The sequence below is a fragment of the Musca domestica genome, unplaced genomic scaffold (genome assembly GCF_030504385.1).
Source record: "Musca domestica strain aabys unplaced genomic scaffold, Musca_domestica.polishedcontigs.V.1.1 24, whole genome shotgun sequence".
Taxonomy (NCBI): domain Eukaryota; kingdom Metazoa; phylum Arthropoda; class Insecta; order Diptera; family Muscidae; genus Musca; species Musca domestica.
In genome coordinates, this window is record NW_026712272.1 from 4925597 (window position 1) to 4944870 (window position 19274).

General features: G+C 33.7%; 4 protein-coding genes and 1 non-coding gene across 5 annotated transcripts; 2 read left to right on the forward strand and 3 right to left on the reverse strand.

Annotated features, from left to right (window-relative positions):
• Positions 1-3575: 3575 nt before the first annotated feature.
• LOC101897171 (zinc finger protein 287) lies at positions 3576-6057 on the forward strand. Its single transcript, XM_005184790.3, has 5 exons — positions 3576-3856; positions 3913-5159; positions 5231-5365; positions 5429-5539; positions 5792-6057. Exons 1-5 carry the CDS (start codon positions 3710-3712, stop codon positions 5907-5909), a joined length of 1758 nt encoding a protein of 585 aa, XP_005184847.1. The 5' UTR covers positions 3576-3709; the 3' UTR covers positions 5910-6057.
• Positions 6058-7573: 1516 nt separating this feature from the next.
• LOC101896465 (myoneurin) lies at positions 7574-9663 on the reverse strand. Its single transcript, XM_005184786.4, has 5 exons — positions 9240-9663; positions 8379-9166; positions 8184-8318; positions 8006-8116; positions 7574-7933 (listed from the first exon to the last, which is right to left on the reverse strand). The coding sequence occupies exons 1-5, from the start codon at positions 9417-9419 to the stop codon at positions 7780-7782; spliced, it is 1368 nt and encodes a 455-aa protein (XP_005184843.1). The 5' UTR covers positions 9420-9663; the 3' UTR covers positions 7574-7779.
• Positions 9664-10230: 567 nt separating this feature from the next.
• On the reverse strand, positions 10231-11919 carry LOC101896646 (J domain-containing protein CG6693). The gene is made up of 2 exons (XM_005184787.4): positions 11743-11919; positions 10231-11455 (listed from the first exon to the last, which is right to left on the reverse strand). The coding sequence occupies exon 2, from the start codon at positions 11434-11436 to the stop codon at positions 10519-10521; it is 918 nt and encodes a 305-aa protein (XP_005184844.1). The 5' UTR covers positions 11437-11455; positions 11743-11919; the 3' UTR covers positions 10231-10518.
• Positions 11920-12657: 738 nt separating this feature from the next.
• Positions 12658-14378, reverse strand: LOC101896825 (protein farnesyltransferase subunit beta). The gene is made up of 5 exons (XM_005184788.4): positions 14205-14378; positions 13881-14137; positions 13385-13820; positions 13088-13323; positions 12658-13032 (listed from the first exon to the last, which is right to left on the reverse strand). The coding sequence occupies exons 1-5, from the start codon at positions 14295-14297 to the stop codon at positions 12768-12770; spliced, it is 1287 nt and encodes a 428-aa protein (XP_005184845.1). The 5' UTR covers positions 14298-14378; the 3' UTR covers positions 12658-12767.
• Positions 14379-15842: 1464 nt separating this feature from the next.
• TRNAT-AGU (transfer RNA threonine (anticodon AGU)) lies at positions 15843-15916 on the forward strand. Its single transcript has one exon. It is a non-coding gene; the product is annotated as a tRNA-Thr (tRNA).
• Positions 15917-19274: the final 3358 nt, after the last annotated feature.

Sequence of the window (19274 nt, forward strand, 5' to 3'; positions counted from 1 at the left end):
GAGTTCGCAGTTTTTTCTCCTAGAGCTGATTGGCGTTTCTGACGACACTATGACATAAAATGGCCCTGGATGGTTTGGTGTATACAGTACATTTCCATCATTTAGCGAATTGTAATTGTATTCGGTGTCCATTTTGTCCGTGGTCTGGGATGAAATTATTTTATTGGTGTTGGTGTTTTTTATTGGTTGGCCATTATTGTTTTTAAAACTTTTATTATCATTTTCAATGTTTTTGGCTCTTCTTTTATTGGTATCCCCAATAGGTGGCGGGGGAACAGGTGGAGGAGGGGGGTCTCCGACTCCCTCCATAATTGTTTAAATAAAAAAAACTTGGCAAAAATTTCACAAAAATTGTTTTTAACCAAGATAAAAGAAAAAAATGGAGGTTTGTTTGTGTTTTGATTTTGTGTTGATTTGTTGTTGTTGTGTTTGTTTGTAAAGAAAAAAAGCGACCAGCGCGAAAAAGTCTAGTGTCAACAAAGGTTGATAAGCGACTGACGGCTGGCTTCTTCGTAGATGAACAAAGGAGTTTAAGGTTGACTTAGTTCGATTTTGGCCCTAGACTCCTTTGTTCATTTCCGAAGAAGCCAGCCGATGACTTAAGCCAGCCAGGTAAGCGCTTTATGTATTTCCACCCTTACCTTTCCAAACATGCATAAAAGTATGATACCAGTATAATGTGAAACTATTCTTTACTGCTCCATCCTGATATTGAAAAAAATACATAAACGTTGCCTAATCTAAAGAAAAAACAGAATGCACTCGTTGAATTATGTGTTCCTTTGACAGCAAGACCACGATATTGACGGTGGCATTGATACGCGGAGTTCATTTGGCTTTAATCCCAGGAATGTTTTTTTTTTAATTTTTCCACTATGTTTGGATCAGATCATAGTTTTCAATCAAAATCATAGCTAAAAAGGCCTATTTTCGTTTATATTACAGCTTACATAACATGTAGTTCTAATTTCGTGGCCAATAGGTTACACTTTTTAATATACTTGGTTTACTAGGAGACTGATATCACTTATACATATAAATATTATGCACAGAGACGCAAATGTTACTAATTCCTTAAAATGTTTAACAATATAATAAGTCGTTTTTTAAGTTTCTTTACATTTTGTGCTATCCAAAATCACAAGTGTTTTATTAGTCCTATCATTATTTATATGTAATATAAATGTATAACATACAAGTAAAATAAAAATCATATCATACAAGTAAAATAAAAAATCATATCAATTTGTTTTTTTTTTTTTTCTTTTTTTTGTTTTGGGTCAAACGTTAATTGTAAGCAAAGAATAAAAAAAGTTGTGAAATCGACTGCAAATACATAAAAAAGATAATCCAATCTTCAAACACATGTTTAAACCACATGCAACTTTAGATAGTATGTCCTGGTCTTTTTATGCAAAACAATGTGTAATGGAATTAAAGGTGAGAATACATAAAACGCTTCTCTGACTGGGAGTCTAATGCTAGGAACACAATTGGAGCGAACGACGAATTTTTTCGCGGCGTATGTTCGTCGTCAAAAATAAAACACATATGTGTATATGGAAGTGCACACAATCACGGCACTGGCGAAAATTTCGTCGGTCGCCGCGAACTCAATTAGCTTTATTTCTATTTCATACGCCGGCGACCGGCGAACAAAACAGTACAAGGTGGCCATACTTGTACGAATTTTATGTGTTTTAGTAAATAAAGTTACTTTTTACTTTAAAATTTGTTATGGTCACTCTACTATCTGTTACTCGTATAAAAAAAAAATAATTAATTTGTTTATTTATTTGTGTACTTGCGCCTGAGTGAAGATGGATATCAGTGAATTTATAATAGAGAAGATGGACATAAATGAAATTATAATAGAGAACGTAAAGAATTATGTGTTCTTGTATAATTCATTGTAGTCAACAAATGAGCAAAAAGTAAACAACTTCATCAGCTGTTTTATAATTTCGTCGGTATTGTGTTCCATACGACGAATTTTCGCGGCTCATTTTGTCGCCGCGTAGGGCGAAATTCGTCGTTCGCTCCAATTGTGTTCCTAGCATAAGGTTGACTTAGTTCGATTTCGGCCCTACACTCCTTTGTTCTTTTCCAAAGAAGCCAGCATATGACTTAAGCCAATCAAAAAAAAACTCTTTATGTGCTTGCACCTTAAGATCTCGATTAAAGCCAAAGATTTCATCGGTAACAGTCATATTGCCTCATATAAGGTTCTTACGTTTAAATTTCCTGTAACATTTACGCAGTAAGAAGTTACAGAGAAAAAATATTTCTTCTCTCTCGAGAGAAAAAAAATGTACAAAGTAAACGAATAACATCTTGAAAAACATATGTAAGAAAACAGCTGATTCATCAAAACAGCTTTGGCCAAAACCTTAACAGCAGATATTTTTTGATGCAGTCTATATGTTTTTTTCATTTTCATAGCACAAAATAATAATTTAAAACACAAAAAAGTTTTAATGCACAAAAATGCCGTCTACAACAAATAACTATTATTCCAGCATCTTCAATTAATATAAGCATGAGCAATGGTGTCCCTTGGATGCACATTTTTTAGCTGGATTTAGCTAAATGAACAAACTATTAAATGGTTTATTTTTCATTTGTGCAAATTTGTACAAATTAACGAGTAAACGAACTCTCCTATAGTCTACTTTTGTTGTGCATTGCTGTCAAATATAAAGAAAATACACACATTTCAAGCGAATTTTTATTTTAGGTTGGTAAAAACTTTTTAAATTATAGACATAAGGCATAAATTCATGTAATTATCTTAGTTGTGTTCCAGAACCTGCAAATTAGTACTAATTAGCACTAATTCTGCTACAACGCGTTCCCGTACTCCAAAAACTAGCAAAACTTGCAGCTCTCTCGAGAAAAAAATGGCGCTGAGTGGTGCACATTTCTGCTTGTTTTAGCTACATGAATTTGGCCGAGCAGAAATGTGCATATTGTAAATTTGACATTTAATTGGCAGGGCTAACAAGGTTGAAAAATGTATTGATACATTTCAATAAAAAAAATGATCAACTTGAAAACTAAAGGAAAAACTAATATTTGTCGTGCAAAAAACAAAAAGAGAAAATATGGAGCAACTGATGTATTCACTTTTGGATGATTCCAGCAGTGAAGAGGACTGGCTGAATGAGGAATCAGATTAGTAATTATTATTATAAATTATTAATTTTAACTTATCGTCTTCAATACTCATTTTTTAAATGTTGGCGCCCTTTTCAGTAAGGTTTCACCAGTCCGGTTTAGGCTGTTTACTTTTGGAACTTTGAATTTTGACATTTTATCGCATTTCTGCTAATTTTCCGTTCCCTTATTTTTTGAGCAAACCTAAATGAGAATGACATTTCGAACTGTTCTCTCTTCTGATAGTTTTACTACTAAAAAAGTACTGGAACACAACTCTTGTGTGGTGAATAACGTCGACCACATACGTCGAATTTTAGGTAACGCTGTTGTAGTGATTATGGCGTAAGCACACGCAACTATTATGGTGGCAGATCACCCATGCGGCGACGGCGACATTACTTTTTGCCTGACCTGGGAATGTTGCTGTCACTGCAATGGACAACGACGCTTAGTTTCTTGTTTTTGTTTGGTTGGGGAGAAGTTTGTTTTTATTATTATTCATTTAATAGAATAATATTATTGAATTATCAGTATATCGATATCTTCCGAAATGGAAATTAGCATAAAGTGGAATATATGTAGGGTATGCCTGAAGGAGGAAACTCATAAAGAGAATGAAAAAATGATACCAATTTTTGAAGAGCATGAAGGCAACAAAAAGCTGGCCAAAGATATATTTGATTCCTCTGGTATTGCAGTGAGTATTGGCCGCATAGAGTCATAGCATGTTTAATTTCCTTGAATCACTTTCAGATGAGCCCTAATGATGGACTACCTGACAAGATATGTCGAAAATGTGTTGCAATTTTGAAACAGGCTGTATATTTTCGTAAGACATGTCGGGAATCAAATACAAATCTCCGATCAGTCTTGGAACAAACTAAATCTGCCACAAATTTCTTTAAAAAAGATCGAAGCAAAGATATTGTAACAGTAAGCGAATCTGATGATAATATATGCGATGAAGATGCTGAACTGGAAGACGAAGAAATTGTATCGGAGGCTAAAGAAGTTATTGCAGAGGAGGAGAAGCGCTATCTTCACAAGAAACGAAAGGAATGCGGCAACAAGCGTAAAATAGAACCAGAAAGAAATTGTGATGAAAAAAGAATTAAAAATGAACAGAAATTTGTTGAAAGTGATTTTAGCACCAAAAATGAAAAGCAAGTCATGAGTGTGGAGGATGAAGTGATTAATGAACCACTAGATTTTTTCACAAATGCAATGGATGAGACCCCAAAGGTACCATCAGGCACTTCCGCACTTGGTCATACAATAGACTTAGCCACTGGCGATAATGTTTCATCAGAAAACCCCGATCTTGATGCAAATTCCACGAGTTTTTCTTCAAAAATGTTAAAGGTACAAGAAATGATTGACAGTGAAACATTTGAAAATGACTTCACCGTTGATTCAGCACCAGAAGGGGATTGTAGAGACAATAGTATTAAAAAAGCAAATGAATCCCTTTATTATATAATAAGCAATGATGGTCTTCAAGAGGATATTAATTCAAATGAACCAGCAAATATGAAGAATAATCAGCTATCCGAAGAAAATATATCATATGTGTCATTTTCTGAGGAAAGGAACGAAGAAGATAACGATGAAGAGCTATTGGAAGAATTTGACGAAGATAGCCAAGATAACGATGATGAGGATGATAATGTTACTTCAACTGTTATCACCAAGGAAGATGTTTATTTTGAATCTGCCTATTCAACTAATTCAGAGCAAAATATTGATATCGAATATGAAATAGATGAATTCATAATACATGAACCATCAAAGATTAGTAAAAATTCAAATGTAACATTAAATTATGAACATAAGGCACCCCTAAGGATACATCAATCTAAGAAGACCACAAGTGGCAAAGTGAAATCACAATCTAGTACATCACCCCTTACCTGTGAAATATGTGGAAATAGTTTCAACAGCCGTCAAGTTTTGAATGTTCATATGAAAATTCATCGTCAAGAAAAAACCCATGAATGCGAGTAAGCTTATGATCAGCAACATTTGTTAAAAGTATGTTAAATAAATAACACTGCTTTCTATCTATTTTTAGGATATGCTTTAAGCGATTTATAACAGCTTGTAATCTTCAGGCTCATATGCGAGTTCATACAGGCGAGAAACCATTTGAGTGTAAATTTTGTGCAAGACGATTTTCCGATCGAAGTACACACATAAGACATGAAAGGTATGTTCCTGTTTGAAAAAAAAAGAAACATATTTTAATTCAACTTCATCATTATATTTCCAGAATTCATACTAATGAAAAGCCTTTTACTTGCGACGATTGTGGCAAATCGTTTGCTCTGGCAACTACTTTACAGGCTCACCTAAAAGTCCACACTGGTGAAAGGCCATTTAGGTAAGCAGTTTGCTTTGTAACTAGTAGGCTCAAATCTGTCTGATAATTATTTATGTTCAAAAGATATTCCCTTTTTGTCGGCTGTAACACCTTTTGACTCAGTATTTTGGATACTAAATTCATTGTCGTACCGGTTGTGCCGTCTGGAATTATTATTGATATTTTAAATTTCAGACACATCTGAGTCTCTCAACATACCATCGCTAATAATGTAATTATTCTTAATGTTTTCTTTTTTCTCCATATATCTAGGTGTGAACCATGTTCGAAATCCTTTAAACTTGCTCATCAATTAAAAGCTCACAAAAATACAAGTCTACATAAGGCGGTAGAAAATTCGGCCAAACACTCTAAATACATAGATGCGTAAATATTACAAAACAAACATAACTAAGCAATATGTAAATAATCAATAATGTGTAAGAGTACGCATATAAATTAAGTAGTTTTTAGTATTCTTTATGTTCTAGTTATTATATTTACAAATAGATAAATTTAGCATCTTGCTATTTTCTTAACTGACTGTTGTTTTTATTCCTTTGGAGGCAGCTTCATTTTTCTGATGTTTTGCTGTAAGCATGTGTGGCTTCATATGAAAATTAAAAAAGCGGCTAGGTTCCGATGCCGAACTTTTAATGCACTCCATCAATTGGAAGGAATTTTGGAAGATTCTAAAATAATTACATACCAAATATCGATTGATACAGTTATATGAGGGCTATATGAAAACATGGATCTGTATAGCCAATCATATCTCAGAGAAGGGGGTGCCTATTGTGAACACCAAATATCAATTTCGAGATATTTCCGTTAAACAATGATGCAAAAATCGACTAAATTCGTAAACAAAAATTAAAACAATTTATTCCAAAAATGTGGCTTAAACCATCAAAATATGAAATTTACCTGGGTAAAATTATATATGGGGTCATACGAAAATACGCACCTGTGTAGATAATTTTTTTCAGAGAAGTTTATATTGTCAACATCAAATACCAATACGTGGACCTGCACATACAATTTTCTGTAATAGGAGGTATAAACCATATCGAACTTCACGTTCCAAATTCGGAACAATTCCGGTAAACAATGTCGCTAAAATCATCAAAATACAGATTATGGGGGCTATACGAAGACGCTGACCTGTAATAGTAATATTTTTCATAGAAGATAGTTAAATTCGTGCTATAGTAAAACGTGAAAGGACAGTGTTCAGCTATCAGATGTAGGATCCGTTACATACTCTGAACATAATCGGTGAAAAGTGTGGTAGTACTACGTACAAAACAATATTTGCTCTCATCCGTATTGTTCTAGCATGATGACGACTCCAAAAGACTTGTTTACAAACTTTGACTGCAAGTGAATTTTTATCATTTCAGTAGGTTTGTGAATCCTGCTTCGTTCCATCGTTATTAATGGTGCAGTTTCTAGTTGTCAAAAGTGACATACCCCAAAAATACCGGGGCAATTCAAAATAAAGCCCGTTATTTTGATCACAAGATAACTAAGCCAAACATTTGTCAGAACGGCGTTAGGAAAAATTGTAAGAGACAAAGTCAGTTTAATCAAATAAACGCCGACCATAATATAGGGCACTATATGGTAGGAAAGGGACTGATTAACAACTCCTTGGAAGTTTCAGTTGTATATAGGAATGATTAAGGTTTTAGTTTACATACGACAAATGACGTACAGATTTCTTTAAATTCCTTGAAAGTAGGTTATTTTGTTTCATAAATGAACAAAATGAATGGCAAATTTTATTGACTATTAAAGGAACAACCGTTTTATACGCTTTATGAAAACGTGCATATTAAAGTACATACCTTTATTTGGGTGGGAGCAAAGCCAATGTTTAGGTTTTGTTGATTTAACGGAAAGATTCAAAAAGCTATGGTTCCTCACTGAAACAGTAGAGTTTTTAGGGGCCTTATCTAACTTTGTTACGTCTTTCATTCATGCAATATAGTGCATAAGGTGCTCTTTACATTGTACATTTAAAATTTTGTTTCAAGATACACTGTAGCCACATTGCGAGTCACAAGTTACAAGCAAATCTATTTAAATAGTCTGTAACTTCCTATTTATTTTCTAGTGGGGATAAAATATATATTTTTTAATTTCTAATGAATAGAATTTCAAAAAAATATGTACAAAAAAAAAACATTTTTCCCTTTACTATTTTCAATATAGTAATCTCCACATAATACCTTCACATATAATAATATGTATATTTTCTAATTTTTTGTTGTTTTTGTCATTTCGACTGCTTCAAATATTACTTTATAACCTTGAGCTTCGAAAGCTGCCTCCTTCTGCCTGTGTGTTAGTGTCAGCATGTGGGCCTTTAGCTGATGGGCCAGTGTAAATGATTTATTACAGACAGCGCATCTGTTGTTTGAAGAGAAGATATATAACATTTTAATAAAATACATTTGTCACACACAATATGTAAGTGCTTACATGTAATCTTTTTCGCCAGTATGCAATTTCATATGATTCTTTAAAATAGCCGAATAAGTGAAACTCTTGCTGCATACATTGCATGTATAGGGACGGGAATTGGTGTGAACTCTGTTTAGATCAAAAGTACATATTTTGTTTGTATTAAAATATAACAAGGCAAACAATCTAAAGGTACCTTTCGTGGCGATGTCGCGAACTTCGGTCCATAAAGTGACGATCGCAGAATTTACATTTAAATGGTCTTTCACCCGTATGCCTATACATGTGATTCCTTAAATCGCTCATTATACGATAGGATTTGTTACATATTCTGCAAAGATTCAAATTGTTTATAATGATATTAACATTGAAATAAAGCCAACTTTCTTACTCGCACTGATATGGTTTAACATCGGAATGCATGCGCATATGATATTGGAATAGGGGTTTCTTGCTGTAAACATTACCACAAATGTTGCACATAAACATTGAAGGTTTCGGTAATTTTTCCGTTTTGGATTTCTTTTTGTACTGCGGGTGTTTCTTTGGGGCAATTTGTTCTTTTGCTCTTGAGATTATGGCTTTACGCCTGAGAGTTTGTAAAGCAACATTCTTGGTGGCACAGTGTTCTATAACTTTTTCCAATTCATCGTCATTATCGGCATTTAAATAGTCATACGCCTCGGCAAAATCATCTGGTGAAAATATTTCAGAGAAATCAATTTGATTGAGCTTTGATAAATCGAATTGATATTTGTTGGCATTGTTTTTGGAAGGCTTAAAGTCTGGATCATGAGTATCATCGTCATTATCGAAATTTTCGTCATACATATCGTCGTAATCATCATTGAACACCGGATCTTCATCTTCCACTGGTTCATCGACCTCTTCTACGATATAATCAATATCGGCTTGTGTATCTGTGGCATTGATATGTTGTGATGCAATTTGTTGTTCCCTTTTGTGTTGTTGTTCCTCGGTTTTCTTGAGGAGTTCATTGCGCATTTTTTGCAGGTTTTTTATGCTGCCGACCACAACGTCTTCCTCTATGGACAAATGTATTTGTGAGGCCAGGAATGCCTGGGAATTGCGACACATTTGTCGAAAATTGGACCACATATGTACGATATTCAAACATTTGGTACATATTTTAGTGGGCAAATGCGGTTTGGAAATTAACTGTATGGTAAAGTAAATAATTGTTATTATTTGTTGGTGTTGTTGAATTCTTTGCACTTTGATGCTACGTTACCTTGACACCACAACAATATTCCACCTTTTCAACCAAAGGCAATTGGGAGAAATCATCATCGGCTCGCATGTCTTCTGGGTCCCTACAATTAGTTTCTGCTTTTGTGAATAAATCTTGCATTTTATTTGAATCGCAATCAACCAAACAGAGGCGACACTTGTGATTACTTTTATTTGACATTTTTCTGTGGCGCTTCGAACAACATAAACTAAAAAATTACAATTTTTTTGTTGATTGTTGTCCCTCGAGAGCAGACCACGAAGCGGAGTGACTTTTTCGACGGCGACGGTTTTTTATGTGTGAAACAGTCGACGGCGGCAGGTTGTGATTTTGGTGTACTCTGTACAAACCCAGCAAACAAAATGTCGGTCGTCCAACACATCTGCTCAAAGTCTAAATTTTTGTCCGACGCGTCTGACCAACGTTTGTAGAGCCTTTTTTCTTCTTCTTGTGTTTTAACATTTGTTGTAAACCATGGTACGGTTAAAATGTTAATCTTTTGTAATCATAGGATAACACTTTTTAAAAGATAGACTTTTATTGTCAGATTTATATTTTGTAACTCTTCCTTAGATATGGGCGTTCAACAAGGAAGAAATTTATATTTATTTCCGACTAAATATTTTGTAATTTCACACCTTTTATACCCTCTATTAAGGAAGAATAAAATATAAATCCAAAAACTAACACATTAAGACGTGGTTAAATACGCAGCTTGAAGTCTCCGCATATTTTGTGACATGTCATAAGTTCAATGCACAGCAACAATACTGTCAACTTTAATCTAGACTTTTTACTCATAATTTTGCATTTTAATATTATAACTGTTGTTAACTTTAACAATGAATTTTTCATTTTTTCATGAATATCAATAAAAAAAATCAAAAATAATTTTTCCACATATTTTATTTGCCAATCAGTCCGAAATATATTCAGGACATTTTTAAAAAAAAATAATTATGCGAAATACGAAATATAACAAAAACTAATCTTACTTATTAAGGACAAATGTCTCGATCTATTTAGTAATTTATTATAATAGGTTTTAAAATCTACGCATATACAAGGATAGAACCGCTACTTCTAATTTTATTTGAATATTTGTTCCAAAGCCTACATTGAAAAAATATAATGACCATCAATTGCGAGTTAATTAAAAGGCTCGTTTTTTTGGTAAGGACAAAGTATTTTCCACTCAATCAATGATTTGATTGTTCACTGTAGCCGATTTTGGAACACATAAATGAATTCGATTAAATTGTTATATGTGTCTTTTACTTTACTCCTTGCGCTTTTTGACTTTGCCATTTTTTACTGTATGTAATGTTTTATCCGATTTTTCTTTGCTATTTGCTGCACCAGCAGAGGACTTCTTTTTGCCCCGTGACTTTCCCAAAGAATTTAGGTCGATAGCTTCATCATCATCCTCATTGCCGTATTTGGCCATCAGTTTATCCATGAGAGAATTGAAACCATCTTCACGTGACTTTTGTCGGCACATAATAGCTTGTTCCAGACTGCCACCGCCACTGCTACCATTTTCTGCCTTCTTCTTATTTTTGGCCTCAATTTTCGCCAAAATTTCTTTGGCTTCCTTAGATTCACGGGCGTATTTCTTGTGACGTTTTTTACGTTTCAATTCTGGTTCGTTGGTGAATATCTTATATTCGGGAACTTCTCCATCATCAATCATTTTGCGTACAATTTCTTGTATACGTGGTTCATCTTCCACCTTCATAAAGGGCACAGAGTTCATCATGTAGTTAATACATCCTTTACCATTGAGATATGCTTTCTTTATGTCAGTTTTTTCGAGCTCCGACCCCACATAGGATTTTTCATAGTTGTTGATATCCTCTGTGGTAATGGGCTTGAATATCTTCTGCCACAATTCCAACCAATTATTTAGTTTGCCCTCCAAATTATCATCGTCATCATCAATGATGCCCTGTTCATCGTACAAGGCTCGTTTATCTTTATCGGTAAGGGTTTGATACAGCTTTGAGAGCAGTTTAAATTTCTCTGTGGCATCTTTCTTTTGGGCTTCCGGCACACGATCTGGATGTACTAACAATGATAATTTGTAATAGGCTTTTTTCAATTCCTTTTCATTGGCTGTTTTCTCTACTTGAAATAATTTGTAAATATCCTTGGTATCGAACAGTTTTTCACACAGTTCCAGGGTGGACATTTTCATTTATTTAATAGTGGCTGGGCTGTAAGTAGAAAAATCGTTGTTAGTTAAGTGTTATAAAATTCGTTCACGCAGAATCTTGAAAAAAATAATGCTTTGCGACGATTCTTGTGGAAACATGCAAAATCAAGCAGACAGAAAATAATTCGATTCCATAATTTTATTTGCTATTTTTGTTAATTAGTTTCTTGGACCAATATTTAATCCATTGCTGCAATGGACTGTTTTTTTTTTTTTTTCAACATATTAGGATTATTCCCGCCAATGTTCCTCCTTTTTCTTTCATTTTCTGGAAAAAAGGCAACTTACCAAATAATATCTAGCAATCAGTTTAGCTTTCTTTCTACTTTCAATATTTTACACGTGCACACAAAGATTCGAAAATTTTTTTATTTTTTTTACTGCAGACTCAAATTCTTAATTTTTTTAAATAAATATTTCGCAAACTTGCAAATTTTCTCCAGTACCAAACAAATGTAAACAATTTATGGTGAAGATGCCAATGAACGCCGCCAAGAAACATATGTGCCCAGAGTTGTATTTTTATGGGACTATGTTGTTTATGCTTGACATATATATTCAAGCTGAACTTTGTGGAAAATAACACAATGACTAAATTGTTGTACAACTTAAAGTATCAATATGAAATATTTTTTTTTAAAGAATTTGGATTAATTTTATGGTGCTAAATTGAAATGGAAGGAATTAGAGACTTAAGAAAGTTGCATTTTAAAATTTATTTAATTATTATTGAACATTTACATAGCTTTTTTTTTAAAATCTTGTTTGTTAAAAATAGCTTGTAATTTTCTCGAATTTTCATTTTCGATTGGAATTTTACGTATTCTCCGGAAGCGTGAGCGATAGGTAAATGACATAGGTATTGCTACAATCCCCGTCTGAATGTTAAAAAAATGTTAGCGTTGATTAACAACTCCGGTTTGATAAACCCACAAACATTCACCATAACTTGGAATCGTGAATTCATTTGAACGAGATAACGATTATTATTTTGAAAATACGATTTTATTAGAATTTTTTATTTGTATCGCCTCTAAATGGTCATTAAAGATAAAAAATATTTTTAAAACGAACACAGGTATATTTAGTTTTGTGTGTGTTGTTTTGATTTTTGCAAGTGGTCCTCTTGAGAGTAATAGACTGGGGTATAATACAGGATGCAGACTCCCAATTCTCCCAAAAGAAATGTGGATAGTTTACATGTTCACTATACATAAAATACATTTACAAAATAAGTTTTTAACATTTCATTTAAATAAGTAGTAAAAATACAATGTTTTTTTTCGTATAATTTAACAAACTCTTTTTCATAATTATACTTCTTCTACAGGATCTTCCACAACATCGTCATTGTCGACATCATTTATATTGAAGTCGGCAAAGGAACGTAATTTATTTAACTGCTCATAGAAATGTGTTGTATGGGCCACAGCGTCTGGAGGTACATTAAACAGAGGATGCGTTGGCAGCAATTCATTAGCTGGATCGCCCAAAACTGCAGGAATTTCAGCTGATTCAGAATGTTGAGCAATTGCAATGCCACTAAGGGTATAACAGGTGTGATAGAGGTCTTGGGGTCTGAAAAACAAGAATTTAAGCTTTGGCTCCTAAACTGTAATTTCAAAACACATACTTTCCTGGTTTGTCAATGAGACCACCACTGGCTTTTTGACAGCAAAGTAATATATACTCCTGCAAAGCGCCAATATCGAAGAGTGCTTTCTTTAATGGTTTGCCATCATTATTCATAATAGCCTGGGTAATGGGTATGGTAGCTCCTACCCAAAATGAATAACAACCATCAACTAGTTTATTGGTGCGTCCCTGAAAGCCGCCCTCATAGGCCATCTGTCTTTGTAATGTCCATTTCTATAAAATACAAGAAAAAAAATATAATTTCTATTTTTGTAAATGTAATTCCCATTATTACCAATAACTGTTCCTGCTGGCATTTGTGACCCTCGTTGAGCATTGCCAATGCCGCTATACCACAAAACGTGTAACCACCATGGGCTTCTAAATCGGGTGCCCCACCAAAACCTCCCTCATATGTTTGACAACTTGCAATCCAATCGCCAGTTTTATCAAATAATTTCTTCAGTGTTTCTTCAGGCATATTTGTTAGTTTGGCCACGGAAACGGCACAGTAGGCACCTCTTACATCAGTCTCACCATCAACGTGTAGGCGAAAAGAGCCATCAGGCTCACGTACAGAAAACAAAAATTTCTCCAGGGAGTCACGATCTATGGCACGAAATGCACTGGGCGTGCCAATCATGGCCAAGCTATTTACAGCTGCATAGGTTGTTGCCAAATGTGGATATTGGCCTGGACCACCGGCAAAACCGCCCTGAGGATGACGGCATCTACAAAATTAAAAGGAAAATGTAGTTCAGAAAATCTAACAAATAGACAAACATACATACTTTTCCAAAAATTGAACTACATGTTCCAATGTTTCCGGAGAATACGTAAAATTTAGCACATGAGCCGCTTGCAAAATCCAATAAACACACCAGGGTCTGCTACTGTCCAAACACTCGTAATTCGGTGGCAAACGATGTAACATACATTCGAGAAACCTTTGATGTTCTTTACGATGGAATTTCGATATCCGCCGATCCGAGTAACGCAGCTGCAGATAGCGATCAAAACATTTTTCTATGGAATTTTCAGTTTTTTGCTGAAATCATATTTTGTATTTAGGAGATTTTAAGAGCTGCGGCAGCTATCTTGAGATTAGAGCTCACCTGTTCTCTGGATGTGACCGTGGACACCTTTTCATCGTCGAACTTAAATGCTTCCAGTTCGGTAAAGTCGCGAAAGTCCAGCAGTTCCTCCATTCTTCTAACCAAACAAAAACAACAAAAATAAACTTAATATCAAAACAGACAACGAAGTGGAATGACACTGCATCGGCGGCGGCATCAAATATGAATCAAGACAAATGCTTCTTCTTAGTGTTGTGTATGAGCAAAATACTACCCAAAGTGGAATGATAACAAAGTCATTTAATTCAGCTGTCTGGCTTTTTGTTATTGTTGATGTTTAATGGCCACATTTATTGTAAAATTGTATATTTTGCGTGTTTCCGTAAATTACAGGTTCAATTTATTAAATAAAAACTTATGTTCCATGTAATATCAAGAGTGATGTGCCAAGTGAAGTGATAACACAAAAAAATTGGTTATGGGAAATTGTTGCTTGCAATTTTTAAAAACTTAAAACCTGTTACATGTCGAAAAAATAATTGAAAAGAAAACAATAACATTCATGTGTGTTTTTAAATTTTTTATTTATTACTATTTTAAATATTATTTAAATAAATTATTATCTCAAAAATCAAAAATTTTTAAAACACATAGTATTTGTGCTTTTTTGACATTTACAAACAGACCCTTAATAAAAAGATACAGATACATTTAATAACAGAAAAAGCGGATTTGATCATTATTCATATCAATCTTTAGCTTATTTGGATGGAATTTTTGTCTCATATGGTTGACATTTCTGTACATTTTATATAAAAACCACCAAATGTTTAAGGTGTAAGTACTTAAGAAGTCATGGCTAGGCATATTTTGTGACATTTAATGAAGGGATTACAGAGCCGCACTAAAATCCTGCCGTCGTTTTCCATTATAATTTGACATTAATATGCCTAGCCATGACTTCAAGCTTTTTATGTACTTACTCCTTTACAAATGTTTTTTTCAAAACATACAATTCAGAAAATGCTAATCTTTATTTGAAATTATGTTACAATAAAGGTAAGGTAGGGCAGAGCAATCACCCTGAATACAGTTTTTTTCTTTTGGTAGCCTTTTAATGTCATAACATGTATACAAATTTGTATGTGTATGCCTAGCACAATAATTGCAAGGTTTGGTAAAATGAATACATTTTAAAAACTTAACCCTGAAGCTGGAGTTTTAACTAACTTCAAATTTACCAATAAAAATGCAAAAAGTAGTTTTTTCCAATACCGTATTCCTAATACGAGTACTATTCTTTTTTATTCCAAAATGGAAACATTTGTTTTTAAATGATTGAAAATTATTTTATGCATTTTTTTATCAATTTAGACTTATAAATTTTGCCGCAGAGAAAAAATATTTTTTAGGAGAGAAGGCTAAAGAAATATTGACAATTATCTCAATTAACTCTTTTTCACATAAAATCCTATTTACAAATAATTTCACTTTGCAAATAATTAGGAAAAGATGTGGTGGAACAAAACTAATGTAATTACCATATAATACAGCAAGAGTGGAAATACAACACTGCTGTATGAAAAGGCAAGTCTCTGCTACATATTGAACATTGTCACTATACGCACATATCGACACACATCTAATATGACTAAATGAAGGGCGACATGGCAACGTGGCGCCGTGGCTTAGTTGGTTAAAGCGCCTGTCTAGTAAACAGGAGATCGTGAGTTCGAATCTCGCCGGGGCCTAACTTGCACAGTTGTAGAAAACTGTGCAGGCAATTTTTTTTGCTTTTTGCTATTTTTTTGTTATTGTTTTTTACTACATATTAGTATTAACAGTAAGTATGTAGTGTGTACTTCTGCCAATTTTGTGTACGTATTTACTGCTTTGAAAAATATAATCAAAATATTTTCAAAATCTATGGTTGGAAGAAACGCATATTACGGGGAGCGCATTACAGCTTTTTAACAATTTTGGCCATGGAATTTGAAAGATTGAACAGTTTAGATTATATTTTTGAAACAAACTGCAGGTATTTTATTCATTTTAAATATGAGGAAAAATAACAAAAATATGAAATGAATAAAACTTAAATTAAATTTTGACATAGAATAGCTTCAGGGCTGTATTTCTCTAGTTTTACTAAGCTGTTTTGCCTTCTTATTGTAGCATGATTGCTCGAACTTTTATATCACAATTTTATCACTCTTTTTACTTTACTTAATTATTGAATTTAATAATAAAAAATAAATTATTTAGTAGCGGATGATGAGCTATTTCATTTATTTAGGTGTCAAATGCCTATATCAATTGGAAGCGCAGGAACAATTGTTATTTGTTGCAGACAGTACATTTGTACATGGGAACGATTTATGTTTTATTATTATTTTTGTAATGAAAATGTAAAAAACAAATAATCTTCGTCAAAATATGTCTGCTGCTAAGATTGTGTCAAAGTTCTTTCGACGGATCAGCTGTTATCTTACAAATATTTTTTTAAAAATTTCTGTTCGTTTATTTTTTGCAATTTTTTCTCTCTTGAGAGACAGAGAAAGTAGTATTTTTACTCAGTAACGAACCTATTGTTTATGCTTCTTCTTATTGGGAGAAAAAATGTGTGTTGATAATGTCTCTCATATTAAGCCAACATTCCTACAGGGAACTTATAATTTTTGTAAAATATGCCACTTGTCATACGAACAAATTTCAGGTATTTTAATTATATTTATTAGAAAAATGACAACGTCGAGTCTGTTGGAGAAGGGTTGCCGTATTCATTTTAGCAAATGAGACTATCCCTATAGTATATAAATTTTAATTTAATTTATTTAAAAATTATAACAAGTTAAAAGTAATTTTAGCCAATGTTCGATTATTTAAATATATTTTGACTTAGGTTACGAAGGAATGGATCAATATTGTCAATTTCGTATTGGACCTAAATAAATATAATAAAAATACAGAGTGTGATTAAAAAAACTGCAACAAAGTCAAAATCCTTAATTTTTACATTTTTTTTAAATTTTATTGAATGTAAGCAAAAAATGTCGGAACTAACATCAAATTTTAGAATAAGTTTAGATTTTATCGAATTGGTCACCTTTGGTACGAGTTATGGCCTTCAAACGGCCAATGAAACCGTAACTCGCTGCCCGAATGTTGCTCTGCGGTATTTTGACTCATTCCCGGCGAATGGCTTGCTTGAGGTGATCGACACTTTGGTATTTTTTAGTGCCAACCTTGCTTTCCAACATTATCCAGACACAACAGTTCAACGGATTGGTATCCGCAGATTTTGGTGGCCATTATGCGCTGGAAATGAAGCGAGGAACCTCATTTTGTGACCATTCTTGGGTGGGGCGTGCTGAGTGCGATGGTGCTGAGTCCTGTTGGAATATCCAAGGTCTGCGGCCAAAATGTTTGCATGCCCAAGGCTTTATTACACCCTCCAGAATATTTTCGCGATAATATTCGGCATTTATTCTGATGCCACGGTCGATTAATACTAGCGGAAAGCGACCATCGGCTGTTATGGCGTAATGGCCCATACCATCACCATGGCCGGCGCTTCAGTTCTGGTGGCCTCTTAAGCAAGTAAACACGATTATTTTGTTTGTTTACAAACTGCTGGACAACTGTGGCGAATGTTTTCTCATCGGAGACAACCAAATTCGGCAGTTCACTACTTTCGGCCAAGCGAAGCAACTCTTTAGCTCTTTTGAGTCTATTTTCTTTCAGTAGCGGTTTAAGGTCTTGCACTTTTTGGGATTTCAATGACTTTACGCCGAGCTCATTTTTCAATATTTGCGGAATGGAATATTGTGATATGTTCAGCTCACGAGCCATTTTTTCAGCTACTGCTTCTTAACTTTTTCGAACCATTTTTGCTGATGTTGCTGTTCTCTTCCGTCCACTTTCTTGACGTCGGGATACGCTACCAGTATTACGGTAACGAGCGATGGTACGAGACACAAAATATTACTTCGCATTTAAATGCTGAAGTGCTCTAACGATATCCACTTGTAGTTTTCCAGCCAAATATAAAGAAATCACACTATCACGCTTGAATTCTATCACGAACAACTTTTTTTTCTGGAAAATTCTCACCAAAATGCTTTTGTACGCTTGTAAACAATATAATGAGCTGTCACGTATGTAGCTTACTTGGTGGCAACCCTGGAACGTATTATTTATGCTTCTTCTTATTGGTAGAAAATTTTTAGCGTTGATAATGTCTCATAAATAGTAGACAAAAGCAGTGACATGGCGATACATAACCACAACTTTTCTACAGGGTATTTATTATTTTTGTCAATTGTCATATGTACAAATTTTAGGTATGAAAAGTATTTTTATTAGAAAAATGACAAGTCGAGTTTGTTGGAGAAGGGTTGCCATATTCGATTAGGAAATTATACCATGGAATTAATTAATTATTGAACAATTTAAAAATGATTACTAAATTCTAATATTAAAAATAATGTCAAATGAGATTAACTCTTTAATTCTACCATGATATAACTATAATATAAATATAGTATATAGTTAAAATAGTATAGATTTTCTTGTAGTTGCACAAATTGTTGGGAGCCCTGAAAGTATGCTATAAAAATGCCAAATATGAAAAAAAATGAAAAAGTTACATTACATTTGACTCTTAATATAATGTGTGAATTAGTCTTTGCAATTTTCTATGCAAATTTTGTGCAGACCTTTTTTTTGCTTTTTCATAATATATTAACTTGAGTGACGTACTTCCTTCTGGGGAGTTGCCACCGCCCCTCACAAAGACGAGGAGGAAAATAATTGCAAAATTCTTCTTTCTTGTTTTGTTTTGCATGCAATAAATTGTCATCCTCTTGGCATAGAAAATTGCAGCAGCAGCAACAGCAGATGGAGGTTAAGTGGAAAACGTGTATTTATTAAAACATATTTTTTGTTTTCGTTTTTTTTGAAAAATTTGCACCTTTTGCCATGCGACACGAAGTCAAGACATACATACGAACATACATTTTGGCCAAGGCAAGCGCAAGTATGTACTTGAGGATATTTAGCTGGTACATGACCAAAGCACTAATTTTATGGGTTTTCTATTCAAATTGA